Raw genomic sequence first — 15,073 nt, forward strand, 5'->3', positions numbered from 1 at the left:
CCCCAGCCTTCCAACTTGTTTCGGAAAGTCTTTTTATAATCTGGATCTCTGTGTCCTCAAAGGGATCCTATTCCTTTTATTAGCCATTGTCCCGGAAAAGCACAGCAAGGCCAGAGCCATTCAGAGAGAGAATGGAATGGTTCATGGAGGCTCTCAATAGTTCCTGGAAGTTACTAGTAACGTAAATAGTTTGATCATAAATTTGATCAAACTAAATACTCTTCGAAGACATTACTCAAGATTAATATGGTAACTGCCTGTGATAAGCGATCTTTGAAGAATACCGCCCAAAATGTATACGCAAAGAAAGAAGGCGTATCTATTCCCGCTGTATTATTGTAGCTGTTGCTGCCGCCATGTTGTGAAGACACGATTAGAAATCAGTGGTTACGTTTTATTTACAACACTGTTCCAAAACAGCACACCTCCAAAATCCAAGTGTGCAGCACATTAACACCTGGTTGTGCACAAAGGCTGTTTTCTGGATTCAGACTCGTATCCTCTGGCTGTTCTCCCCTGCAGCGTGATGCTACACGAAAAAAGTCAATATAAGTCATTATATTCCGTAATTATGTCCCCGCTGGATGCAACAAAAACCTTGTTTATATTATGATTTATTGACTTTGTTGCGCTGCGTCGAGACACCTCGTCAAAGTCAGTTCAATAAGTTAGCTATAGTTAGCTAATTGTTAAACCTCATAGTTTAAAAAAAAGAACCTTACCGATCTGTTACGCTCTGCTGGCAAAGTTGATTAATCCGCAGCAGAACAAAAAACAAGATGTTAAAAAAATTGGTAAGCAAAGAACATTTGCCCCAATGGACTTCCAGTCTATGGACACAAAACCACTGAGACATTTCTCAAAATATCTTCTTATGTGTGCCACTGAAGAAAGAGTCATATACAGGTTATAAAAGACAAGATGGTGAATAAATGATGACCAAATTCTTAATTTTGGGCGAACTATCCCTTGAAATTAAACAGAGTGGAGGAAAACGTTATTTCTTGTTCCTCTGCTCAAACTCCTTCCTTAAAACGCTGTAGGATACAGCAGCATAAAAACACTGACCAGCAGGTTAAAAAACACTTATTTCCAAGTGACTGCACATGGCTCATGTAACCCTAAACACCAGCGCTTTAACCGATAATGACATGTCTTACACCGCAACACATCAATCATGTATCATTCATTCATTTTCTCCTACGCTTTTCCGAGTTATCAAACTGAATGCCCTTGAATACATCTGCACTATATATAACACCGTATATAGTTTGTAGGGCCTGCTGTGTTATGATCTGCTGCATGATTCACATGGCTTTTGTCTTCTCGCTTTGCGTTTAATGCCATATTATTATTCATCCTGTCTGGCTGTGTTCCCACTGTCCCTTATTATTATTTCTTTGCAGTTTTTCAACATTTCAACCAAATTGCTTTGATGACATATAGGATTTAAGTTTGACTAACATGTCGTGAGCATTTCTGCAGATGCTGACCATATACAAAGGTTGTTAGTTGAACATCCAGGGTCCAAATTGAACACTTATTAAGTGCTAAATAAATTTCATATATGATGCTCTGAATTACATGAAAGCCTTTGCTGTTTGTCACAGATGCGCAATGACAACCCTTAAAAAAAAGATGTTTATTCAAGTGTGCTGTTAGTGTACTTCTTTTAAACTAAAAATAAGGTAGCATACTTTCAGAACCACTTGCGTATACTTGACATTTACTGACAGAAAAGTTGGCCTATACTTGTACTGTTTATCAAGATTTACTTAAAGGGATGGTTCATCCAAAAATTCTAATTGGCTGTTTATTTTCCCACCCCAGGTGGCCCCCAGGCCATCCGTGACATATATGACAATTTGACTTGAGGAGAACAACAAAGAAGATTTTTGGGAAAATCTGCAACCCTCTGTTTTCATATCATGGTAGTATATGGGTTCAACCTCTCTAAGAGTTCCTAAAGCACATAATTCCAAAAAAGCTTCTCCTGGCGACATGTTGACATCTTGTGAAGCGAATCGCTCTATATTTTCATAAAGCTGAACGTCATTTTTTATAATATTAGCCTTACTGTACAGCCTTGGCACACGTCCCGATCGCGATCTACTTCTTGTAGTATTTTGGGGCCGATGACATACCATCTTCTGCTGCCTTTAGTGCCACCTATAGAAAGGGAGTGTTGAGAAACTGCCGCTTTTTTGGAATTACGTGCTTTGGAAACTCTTGGACAGGTGGACCCCATATACCCCCAATATGTGAAGCCCAGAGGGCAGCTGATTTACCAAAAAATCTTCTTTATTGTTCTACTCAAGTCAAAATGTGACCAACTTCACGGATGGCCTGGGGTGAGTAAATAAACAGCAAAATTTAATTTTGGGTGAACTATCCCTTTAAAGTATACAGTAGTTAAGTATACATGGTTGTTAACTTTTGATTAAGTAGCTTATAATATACTTTTCATTACACGGCTCGTAGGACTGCTTGATTCTGATTGGCCAGTCGCGACATTTGCAGATTCGTTATTCCCACATAACAACCTCTCAAAACTGAAAAACACACAGTAACCCGGATGCAGCAAATCATTTTGACAGGTTTTTTTGACAAATTACATATAAATGTGTCTTTTCATAACATGTATAACATTATATTTACAAATGATTCAACCGAATTGCCTGTTCCTTGAATGTCGTTTCTTACCTTAAAACTCAAAGTAAACTGCTTTTCCTCTTGTAAGGTCTACATTCGGTAAAAATTTGCGAATATTTTTTTTTCTCATGTGGAAAGTAGCCATGTAATGTACAGGATGCATGTACATTATCCCTTACTTAACATACTGTTGTAAACTAGTTGTGTACTTAAAGCTTCCTACTTTTACACATAATGTATACCTTAAAACAAGATTTTTATTTATTTAAAAGTGGGCCAATTTAGTCCCAAGTAGTATTAATATAGTACACTTACAATTATAGTACTAGAACATTGATAGTAGAACAAGTACTACACTTGATCTTAGCCAAAAGGCAGAGAAGTGACACTATACTTACTACATAAAGCATAAAGCATACAACATAAAATAATAAGGTTGAAGTTTACTTATTTTTTGTAAGGGAAATTATTATCACAGGCAGAAAATGTGTTTTATCATAATATAATTATTTTTCTGCTATTGGCAAAAACACTATCAAAAAGTTGGGTCTTTTGGCCAATTTCCAGAAATTTGTATGTGAATAATGTTAAATCCAGCGATCTGTTGTTTCTGTATATCATCTCTGCATTAAACATGTACAAACAAACTTCGATTTTATCATTTAATTCAAACTTTCTTATACTCTTGCTTGGTGTTGTTTACCATCAGCGGTTACACCAAACACTTACATTTGGCCTTGTGGGAAAAGGTTATACCCATCCTCTTGTTGAAGGTTAACTTCTGTGACAAGAAATGTTTTGTAAGCTTCTCACAAATATTTGGCAACATACATATAGAACTGTACATTAAAAACAACTCCAGCCCTTCAGGACTTCCAGTGTAAACAACCGTTTTGAGTTGTTTTGTCAATAATTTATCTTTTCCAGGAGAGTCCATCATTATCGCTTGAGGTTTCAAGCAATTCGGTCCTTCCAGTTACAATGGGTTTCATCATTCATGGCTCAAGAGACACTTAAAGACATTCAATGTCTTTTTAAATTGCCACATCGGGTCGAAAAGAGGATGCACAACTGACAACGACGGTTCACAGGTTATGCACAAAGGCTTGCTGAGTTTAGATGTTCAATCAAAGACAGATAGGCAGCTATGTTCTTAACGTTCCTAAAATAGATGGACTGAGTCATCGTAAAAGCAAGGTGAGTGCTCTGTCTCTCAGTGTCTCGGAGCAGAGTTTCCCACTCACACACACACACACACACACACACGTATATACACACACACACACTGATGGATTTCCAATACAAGTCGAGCCTCATAGTGACAACTAACCACAAGCCCTTATTTTCTCTCCTCTGAAGACTTGGGTGTACCCGATATGTACAGAACATCTGATTTACCATAAAGTGGCTGCATATTTCTTTAGGACTGTGGCAAAAGCGAACTGATGTGGAATGCAGCTCTCTAGCAATGACGGGCTAAAGGAAGAGGGCAGGATTTAAGATGTGTGAAGATTTTCACTCTTTTCCATGTTGCAGTCTATTCTAATGATGAGAAAATTAACAGGCCCGAGAAAATAACGGCCAGGACGATAGTAGGATGTATCATCACGCCTCCATGACAGCAAAAAATGAGCAGACTGCCTTGAATTTAGAAAGCAGAAATGTTCAGCTAGTGTTTTTGTATGAATTAATATTAATACAATATACTTAAATTTAAAATAAATGTACAATTTTTTTTTTTAAAGTGTTTCCTTATTGAAAAACTAAGCAAAGCTGGTTTTCAAGTTTGATCTGCCCTGCTGTATATATGGTTTTATCAGACACACGCACCTGTGTTTGCTTGTTGGTCTATCTAGTGGCTGGTAACATAGTTTATTTTATATTTAATTCATAACAATATACATTTATATAAATATTAAATTGTATATTGTATATTAATTGTAATAAAATAAATTAAACGACTCAACAGATATTGATTCTCTATACGTCTATGAACCGGAAGTTAAGTTTGGGCCACATAACATTTGTTTATGTTATTTAGATCGCAGATAAAATTTGTTTTCATACTGATTTAATTTATATTCCCAGACATCGACGAGGATAAATGAAGAATAAATGGATCCTTTTCGTTCGTTCTCCTGCGTCTCAGATGTTTTTCCTGACAAAAAAATGATTCCAAACTCAGTTTTGCCAAGTCTGCAATCAAAAAACAATATTATTGAAAATTTCATTATGAACTTGAAATTGACCAAAATTCTCATTATTGTTCATATACAATCCAAATTAATTATACAAATCTATAACAAATGTCTCTTCGATCTTCTATTTCAATTTTCTATTGAAATTTTAGGAGAAACATCTTAGGTTAAACTGATACTTAGATGAAACACAACTGAGAACTCCGTCTAATCTCCTGAGCTAAAAAAGAGCAAACTCTGAATTTGAAAGTGACCAAACTACAGTAGGCCTACTTTACTTTATAACCAGAAAACCAGCTTAGGATAGTTTAAGCTTCGTAAGCTTTGTTGTCATTTATTTTACTGTTATTGTCAAATTTAAACTGTAAGCTAAAAAATGTTAGTGTTTGTAATCTACAGTTAAACTAGGTCTAATATGGTATACTTTCTCATCTGAAAAACAACAGTGCTCGAACATCTACGGACCAAAAATGCTTTAATGGAACTGAAATATCCCTGTTCTGAAGAAATATGAGACCCCGTGTCTTGTTATTTTTTTTCTATGTATCCCATAATTCCTGCTATCCATTAAAATGATTATAAATCATAATGCTGCACATTGTTGTCCATTCACCTGGCTTTTAAGTCTTGGTTGATGACAGTGATTCAGTCCCATCTGAATTATATGTCATCTGATGTAAGCACATTTGGGCTAAACCTTATCTTTTATCTGTACTTTGTCTCTTAAACCTTCAATGCCTCATGAACCCCTACAGCCGACAGACGCGGTTTATGTTTCTATATCGGCAACGGAGCAGGTCTCTGTATGTGGAGCGGAGGTCCCGGTTAAAGAAAGCATAAATGAAGGGATTCATCAGCGAGTTGGTGTAGCCGAACCACAGCAGCGTCCTCTCCAGCCAAATGGGTATGCAGCTACACTTCACCCCACATATGAACGGTCTCGCTGTAGACAGAATGAAAAACGGCAACCAACAAATTCCAAACACCCCGACTATCACGCCCAGGGTCGTGGCTGCCTTTTGCTCCCGCTTAAAGATGGAGATGTTCTGTCGCTCACGGCTTAGCAGTCGGGAAAGAGCGGCACACTCCTCGGCGACGCCGGGTTGAGGTTTGAGCCCTTGCATCCTTAGCGCTTCGCTGGCCACCGTCTCCAGGCGCTCGCGGCGGGAGAAGTCGGTGAAACGATGCTTGGCGCCGCTCTTTCTGGCGGCCTTGAAGATCTTGTAGTACATGAAGAGCATTACGATCATGGGGATATAGAAGGCCACGGCAGTGGAGTAGATGGTGTAGCCAAAGTCTTGGCTGATCAAACAGACGCCAGCGGTGTTGACGTTCTTCGCCCACCCGCAAAACGGCGGCAGAGTAATGGAGGCCGACACGAGCCACACCCCGAAGATCATTTTCGCCATTAGCTGGCCGTTTTGGCGAGCCGGGTAGGTCAAAGGGCGGGTGATGCCAAGATACCTGCAATCGAAACGAAAAAACATTTTGATGAAGTTTGTGTCATTTCTGTGTCAGCAACTACAAAACAGCACCGCAAATACCTTATCTTATATTCTCCCACACGATAGGACAGTGGGTAGTACTTTGAAAGGCGATTGAGAGGCAATTGAGAACGAAATGAGAAATTAGGCAAACATCAGGGGCACGCCATGGCACAGTAAGGGTGTGGTGGTGCAAATTGCATCTGTCTCAAAAAAATTCTTGCCTGAGCCAATCAGCACCCACTTGAGTCGAGTTGATGAGATGAGTGCGGATTTTGAAGAGAATGTGAAAAAAGATCAATTATAATTTGGAAATTGACCTTGAAGCCGTCGTCGCATCTGTTGTCGCCTAATCGAAAGTTATAAGCATGTGTAAAGAGCAGAAGATTACAGCACTTGAAGGTTTGATTAAGACTTCTTATTGCCATCATCGTCTGACCCCAGGTCCCAGTAGACACTTATTGCAAAGACGTGCTTTCCATTGCGATCTAATTTTAATCCCTGTGCAGTTTTGTTTCTTGCTAGTAACATGTCTGGTAACTGTGAATATTACTTTTGTATTTATAAACGTACAAAAATACACATACATGCATACAGTAAATTAGTAAATATAAAAAAATACATCTACATTTTTCTGTCCAGTGTCATTTCCCTCACCATAGCAGGAAAATAAATGTCGATCTCTCACAGAGATAGACATTTGCACATGCACTAGCAGAACTCCGTTACACGTCGATCAATTCCCTTGTGTTTAACTGATGAAGTGAAGTTGAGGCCATTGTTGCTGTTTTTTGCTAAAAGCCAAAGTGCACTGAGAGGGGAACCGACCAATAAGCCGTTTAAAGTTAACATCTGGGTTTTGCAGATTCTGCAGATTCTGTAGCCATCTTTAAAAAACGTCTGAAAGGTTATATGAGACGTCTTCTTTTTTTTTTAATGCACTTATGCTTTTGTACTTATGCTGTCCCAATTGCATCCATTGCTTACCCCACCTGTAAGTCGCTTTGGATAAAAGCATCTGCTAAATGACTAAATGTAAATATCTTAATTGAATAACACCTCTCAGCTAAGAGGGGGCTAGTACTAATGTTTTTGTAATGTTTACAGGACCACAACCTGAGACAGGTACTTTCTGCTTTTAACTACTGAACTGCATATAATAAATCCAATGATGATGATCTCTGTCTCGTTGTATTCTTTTTGTCTGTCTGGGGTGGTTCTGCATTATATCGATAAAATAAACGTTACAGTAATGGCAGCGGGTTGCGCTGGAAAGACATCACCCAATTCCTTTTGTTAGACTCGCATCTAACCTTCTGTTCAGACAATGCCAGTGCTTCTGAAATTATCAAAAATATTTGAATAATGTAAAATATACAATATCAGAAGTTTTACTCACAGGTTCATTGGATCATTATGTAACCGTGTTTTATTATGTCTGCGCTGTGATACTGTCATAGGGGAGTAAATAATTGTTTATGTAGCTTATACAGTATATTAAAATAAACGGAAGACCATGATTATTCAGAAATTATTCAGTTTTGGATTAAACATCCAAAAAACATAATCAAAGCCTCAAAAACTGAATAAGAATGGCTCCTTTAAGGGGTTTAGTAGTCCAGCTTTTTGCTTTATGACTCTCAGAGCACTCTGGAGGTCGTGGGGTCAAGTAAATAATGAAGTTATTAATTCTATAATGAAACTCTTCGAATATGTTTTATATTAATAAAATATTTATATTTTTCTTATTTAAAAAAATCTTATGAGACACTTTAGAGCATCTGCTGGTCATGTGACCTCAAAATAGCCACCTCCACGAGGGAAGAAACCTGCATTATGCAGAAGAACGCTTCTTCAGTACACTTTAAACTGTTAACTGTCACCCGTTCCGTATACGGGACACCTAGGTTTGCGTCTATATTGTGCATGCAATTTCCTATCGCATCATGACAAACTATATATCATTGGAAAGGTCTAAGACTCTAGAATACAGATTTTTTTGGTGTTTTTTAAATAATTTATGTAGGGGGAGTAATTTATTCTTCTTTTTAAAGAGTGTGCTAAATTTTTTGTTATCCTTTTGCGACCTGTATTTTCTTAATGTATTTTTTAATCAAAGAAAAACAAACTTCTTTTATTTATTTTTTACAATAAACCCAACATACCTTTAATTGTTAAGAGTGTGCTAAATTTTTTGTTATCCTTTTGCGACCCGTATTTTCTTAATGTATTTTTTAATCAAAGAAAAACTAACTTCTTTTATTTATTTTTTACAATAAACCCAACATACCTTTGATTGTTTTTTGTGTGTGTGTGTTTGATTTTTTGTAGCATCAGCTACTTTTCTTTTTTTTTAACGAGAACAACCGTAAGTCTGTATTCCAAAGAATTCATAAGTTACGGCCATTTTACTTCCAACATGCGTTTTCATGTGTAGTTTAACAGTTTTAAGAGAGAGTGGGCTAGCATTTGCCTGCACTTAATAGCATTTTCACACTGTAGCATTTCATCTTTTATAAATTATATTTTGGCCAAATGTCTTTTACAACAGGAAAACAACACTCATAGCTACAACAACATTGTAACCGTGATGTTGCCATTTCAATGATGATGGACAAAATGCACATTTGCACAAATTCTCTGGTCAAGAACCCTGTAAGGTTAATTGCATTGGAGTTTGACACAAAGCAACTGACTGATCCTCGTTATCTAGGTAAAATATATCAAAGAAATGTCTTTTTTAATTGATGACAGCAAACGAGTGACATCTTGTATTGCCTTCTCATAAGGGCAGTAAATCGCTTTCCCGCTCATTCTCCTTCACAACTCCTTCCTGGTGGATGTTGACATGTAAACAAAGTTTAGCTGTGTTATGCGGCGCAACACTACAGTGGTCCTGTCTGGTGTGTACACGGGCTAAAGCCTGCGTCACTGAATCTCTGTCGGAACGTGTCCAACAACACACCAGTATTACGTTCTCTTTCGAGATTGAATAAAAAACACAAGAATATGTCTTAAAGCACATTTTGATTAGTATTTTCGTAAACACAAAGAACGCATCAGATCTGCGCAAAGCGTCAGTTCTTAAAAGGGCAGCATTCTTAAACCTGCTGTCGCTAATGTTAATCTTAAGAAAAAAAGAAATGAAAGTGTATTGTAGCTGTAATGACTATTCTTCTGTATTTAATTTAGAAATTAGCAGGAAAGACTAAAGTGTTTGAGAACTTCATTCAATTTATGTATATGTTTTACCTGTTATACCTGTTATTAATAGTAAATAAATCTAAAGCTTTCGAGACTATTATTTTATTGGATTTAATTTATCAATAAGATGTGACCATTAAAGGAGGGGGGATGCCCTTTTTCAGTTTCAGCACATGCCCCTCAAATGTTCTGTGCACAGCCTGATTCTGAGATGTGAGGGGTTATATAACAACATTCACGTATGAAGAAATGTAGGATTTCTTCTTGCAAGAAAAATCATCACGTGTCTTCCATTAAACACAAAGCACCCTTTTTCTACTCTCGAAGTGGAGTGTTTTAAATTGCCTTTTTGAGGTGACTTTTCAGAAGCTATTAAAAGTCAGTCAGATAGAGTAACCGTTGGATGTCACAAGAGGAATAATATACTAAAAATAGCAATGTTAAAAAAAAAGGTTTATGTTGTCTCATGTGATGCTACAGATGTGGATGTTATTGAGGTTATAAACTTTTGTAACCTTCCTGAAAATTCCAAAACCAAGATTCACTCCTTTGAGATTCCCTTTTCTCTGTTCGGCTGCTATTCTCTCACGGTTTTGGAGCTCTTCTGTGCTCTTAGAAGTACGTGCAGGCAGGTTTAATAAAGAGGTTATTTTCCTTCTACTAGGTTGCATCAGCACGGTGAAATGATGTCTGTTTGAATGTTTTCTCAAAATTGTTAAGGCCTTTTGTTAAAAGTATAATTTATGTTTATGTATCCAGGATGAGACAGTGAAATATTTGTAAATAAAATTGCCTTTAGAAGATGTAAACAAGAAACAAGAATGCAGTTTTCCATTTTAATTCTTAGCACCTTTCGTTATTTTAACATCCACATTACATTTGTCTCACACCGTATAGTCCATGGAGAATAAAAATCTAGTGTCCATGCTACACTCTTAAAAAAACAAAAGCGTTTAGCACAGTGATCCCATAAGAACCTTTTTTTGGGCCACAAAGAACCACTCAGTCAAAGGTTCTTTAACCATCTCTATCATACCTTTTTATAATCTGAAGAATGTTGTTTAGATGTAAAAAGTTCTTTATGGAATAATTTTGACATAAAAAAGGTTCTTCAGTGGCATTGTGAAGCACCTTTATATTTAAGAGTGTACCATAGAGAAGGGTTAATGGACAAAGAAACATGGCAGGGTAGTTCACAAAGAGTTGCCTTTAATTGAACTGATGAGAAGTGACAGGGTCAAAGAACGATAGAAAGACATTCATCCCTTGTTTTACCTTTAAGTTGATCAGAAATTCTCTCTCTCTCTTTCATTTTAAGTTCTCTCTCTCCTCTCAGTTTTTCAACTGAAACCCCATCTTTGTGGTATTTCTGTCACTTTTTATCTACTGAACATAACTGTAACTGTATCTGCGATAAGGTTCATTTTCTGTGTGGAGATTGTATGTAATGCATTTCTTTTCATATTCTAAAAACGGATATTTAATGTATTAAAATAAATTATTTTTGCTTTTAGATGTTCTTTAAGAAGCGTCTGACAAATGCTTAAATGTAAATGTAACTTAATGTGGCTCAACAATACAAATAGTTGCAGACTCAAACAAAATATGATTCCACATAGCGTATTAAAACTTCATTTTCTGCCGCATTAAAATAGAAAGCACGATAAGTGTGTTTTAATGGAATATTACATCACAGCAGCAGCTCGCACATAGTTGGTTGCGTGGAAACAGACCTGAGAGAAGATTATCAGACTTGATGGAGTGAATTAAGATGTCCTTAGAACAGATAAGATAGGAATCCTAAATCAATTTAAGATGTGCTTCTGTATCTTTAACGTATCAAATCTAATTTTACGTATCAAATTAGGACCTAGAGTAAGACACTTTCTGCAAAAAAAACCCAAGGTCTTTACTTTTTGGTAATTCAGGTCAAGAAAGCAACTGAGCAGGATGTCAGATAATATACGGACCTGCAAATAAGATACTGATTTGACAAATGGGAGATGGAACAACACCTTTACTCACAGTGGCTGAAGTGTGCTGTCAACCACAAGCAACCTTTATAGAGACCAAGACAGCATAATGTAGATATCTTTATATAAAAATCTAAAATAAAAAGAATTATACCATGATCTGTTGGAATACTCGATTCTGATTGGCTGGAAGGTGTGCATTAAAGCCGTTTAATTCATGGGTGTTATGAGTCAGTTTGATCAACATCAACGTTTGATCAACATACGTATCACAACATTTTGAACCAAATAATTATTTTGTGGAGGAACTTGGGAGAGCATAGGATGGCAAAAAGTTGTATAAAAAATACAAAAACCTTGCATTAGAAGTATTGTGATAACAATTTCACCACTTTCATTAATTTTATGTAAAAACTCCCTTTAAATTTTGAGTAGAGACAGGACAAGAGCTGCGCCCGCCAAAGGTCACATTGTCTAAAGCAGGGGTTTTCAAACTGTGGGTCGGGACCCCCTTGTGGGTCGCACAGTGGCATAAGGTGGGTCTTGGCTGTTAAAAGACAATATTTTGTAATATTTTACCATGAGATTTATTCTATTTAGAGAAATAAAAACTACTCTATTTACGATGTTTTTATTTACATAGAAAATATTTTGGTGGGTCTCAAGATAGATTTACCTGTCTAGATTGGTCTTGGAATGAAAAAGTTTGGGAATCGCTGGTCTAAAGCATACGTGATTGAGGTTGTCTCAGTTTAGTTAAAAACATTATAAAATTATGACTTATTTCTCTTAAGATGTAATCATTGAAATTTCAATCTTACCTTGAAATGTAACAGTTGCCCTTCTGAAATAAAACCAGAAATAATGACGTATGTGTACATTACATGAATCACATAAATTATTTTTTTTCCATTTAAAACTGCGTTTTGTAGTTTGCATCAATGGATACTACCTGTTAACATTTCTATTGTTAAAAAATAGTAAAATATTGAACGTTTGGCCTCTAACGTCGTGCGATGCACTGGTTGCTATTGAACCTTAGCTGTATTATTTGATTTTATTGGTCACTACACTGGCCCTCTAAACAGTAACTTTTTAAATTTGATTGGCCAATGTCCACCTTATTTTAACATTGAGGTCCAATGCTAGACCGCTGAGGAAAAAAAGTTTGCAACACCAAAAACTACCGATAGGCTTTTAGGCTTTTCTATCACAAATTTAACCACAATAAAAATGGCGGGTGCGATCCTGCATGAAAAAATGGATGTGTGGGCAGAGATGGGCAGTATTTTTTTAATTAAATGTATTTTAAAAACGTATTCAATTACTTTTGAGTATTTTGTAATTTGTATTTTCCTTAACAACAAAATTCAAATGTTATTAAATACTTTGAGAGACTGTATTGCTAATAATCACCAGACAGTGGTGGCACCACTGTTCCGAAAGAATTTTGATACTTACATATGTGCTAAAATTTGCTATTAATAATAATTTGAACTAAACAGCTTTTGGCACAGCCTACTATGGCCGTAAAGGGAAATGAGATCTGACATTCTTCCAAATATCTTCCTGTGTGTTCAGCAGAACAAAGAAATGTATACAGGTTTGGAACACTCTGAGGGTGAGTAAATGATGACAGAATTACCTTTATTGGGTGAAGTAACCCTTTAAATTGCTGAAAATATTTAAAGGAGTCATATGAAATAGCTTAAGCAAATATTATCAGTTGTTTTAGATGTAATGCAATGTGCATGATTACCCGCCTCTCTGAAATGCGCAGATCTCTCTGAAAAGTGAGGTGTGCTATGATTGGCCAGTTAACCAGTGCATAGTGATTGGTTGAATACTGTAATCGTGTGACAGAAATGTAACACCTCTACCATATTTGGAATGTCCGGTTACCAACGTCTTGATACGCCTCGATACCACGAACTGATAGATTTGTAGGGGTGTGGTTACACAAGGCGTTTCAGGCAGGTCTGGGTTAGCGTTCACTTTTTGATTGAGTGCATATTTTGTTCTTACACTTAAATGTTTGCAATAGTACGTGTCTAATACATGCATGGGAAATACACAAAAGACACAGAAAAACACATATTCGCACCATATGACCCCTTTAAGAAGACAATATTTTAAGTATACCTGTAATACCTTTAAAAAAAAAAATATTGATGTGCTGTAGAAAAACAGATAGATATTCATTGCTAGATTTAATGCGATTCCAGGGAAATCAGTTTATGCGTCGAATGGCTCTCGTGAACGCGCACCATAGACTGACAAGAAAGAGGAGAATACATTAATTAAAGTTGTTATTTGGGGGGGTTTTGCACGTAAAGAATCGTCGTCGCTAAAAAAAATTCAATTGAGCCACTATGAACGGATGGAGCAATTAAACAATATAAGTACTTTTCTGGACCTTTACAACAACTATAACCATGATGTCCATTAGGCTGTCACGATTCTCCAAATCCTCGATTCGATTGCATGTTCGATTCTAAGGTCACGGTTCGATTCGATTCTCGATTTTTACATTTCTTTTTAAAGCACAGATTTTCATTTTTCAAACTAGACTTATATGCAATATAATATCTGACCTTTGTTTGCAATGTAGGCTACCACACTACATTGTCAAATTTAAAACTTTTATTAACAACATAATGTAACAATAACTTATATCTTTAGTCAATTGAAAACTTAAAATAAACTGCCATCTTCTCGTAATGTGCTGTGACAGTCATGAAGTTCTGTGTTGCTCTGGATGTCCAGCAATCTTTAGTCAAGGCAACTAAATGCGCTCTGCTCAGACCTTCAATAACTTTCTCTTTTACATTATTGTACATGGAGGGAATCACCGTAGCTGTGAGATGCGTTCTACTTGGGATTTCGTAGCGTGGCTCTAGCACGCTAATTAAATGCCTAAAACCGGAGTTTTCCACCACCGAATAAGGTCGCATGTCCGCGGCTATGAATACTCCTACCGCACGCGTAATTGCATTTGCACGAGTTGAGTTGCTTGGAAGTTTAATTCCAAATGAAGACGTAAGAGTAGTTTGTGTAGTTGTTGGTTTAACAGATATATCTATGTTTTTGTGGTGCCTGCGGAGATGCCCTGCCATGTTAGTCGTGCTGCCAGTGAGAGAATATGGTACACGCACATAGCACATCTTGCAAACTGTTGTTTTTTTGTCGACAACGCGAACAACATGGGGGCGTGGCAGCATCGACGATTCCATTTTTTAATTCGAAGTTTGAGACTGTGACTTAATTTCGATCGATTTCGATTTAAAATCGAAATCGTGACACCCCTAATGTCAATGATGAGGCCTGGAAATCTCTCGGATGTCACATAAAATATCTTTATTTGATTTCCGAAGACACAGGCAGGTTGTGAAACATGTTGAACATGTACTTTTCCTTTAAAACTAATACCAGTAGTGATTTTCTTCCTTGCGGAAGCTGCATCTTGTCGTTTTGTGTGTGTGTGGACCAATAACAAGCTTGGATGTCAAACAAGAATTCAATAGTCTCTTTTCCCTTTCCTTCTCCAAACTTTAAGCTTCCT

General features: G+C 36.7%; 1 protein-coding gene and 1 pseudogene across 1 annotated transcript in view; both read right to left on the reverse strand.

Annotated features, from left to right (window-relative positions):
* Positions 1 to 2,918: 2,918 nt before the first annotated feature.
* Positions 2,919 to 3,039, reverse strand: LOC130420234 (U2 spliceosomal RNA; annotated as a pseudogene).
* A 2,108-nt stretch (positions 3,040 to 5,147) lies between these two features.
* htr7c (5-hydroxytryptamine (serotonin) receptor 7c) overlaps positions 5,148 to 15,073 on the reverse strand; it is a 32,426-nt gene continuing 22,500 nt past the window's right edge. The window contains 2 exon segments of the mRNA XM_056746586.1: positions 5,148 to 5,614; positions 5,617 to 6,314. Of these exon segments, the coding sequence (XP_056602564.1) occupies positions 5,574 to 5,614; positions 5,617 to 6,314 (739 nt within the window). The 3' untranslated portion in view covers positions 5,148 to 5,573.

Source organism: Triplophysa dalaica, chromosome 4 (genome assembly GCF_015846415.1).
Source record: "Triplophysa dalaica isolate WHDGS20190420 chromosome 4, ASM1584641v1, whole genome shotgun sequence".
Lineage (NCBI taxonomy): Eukaryota > Metazoa > Chordata > Actinopteri > Cypriniformes > Nemacheilidae > Triplophysa > Triplophysa dalaica.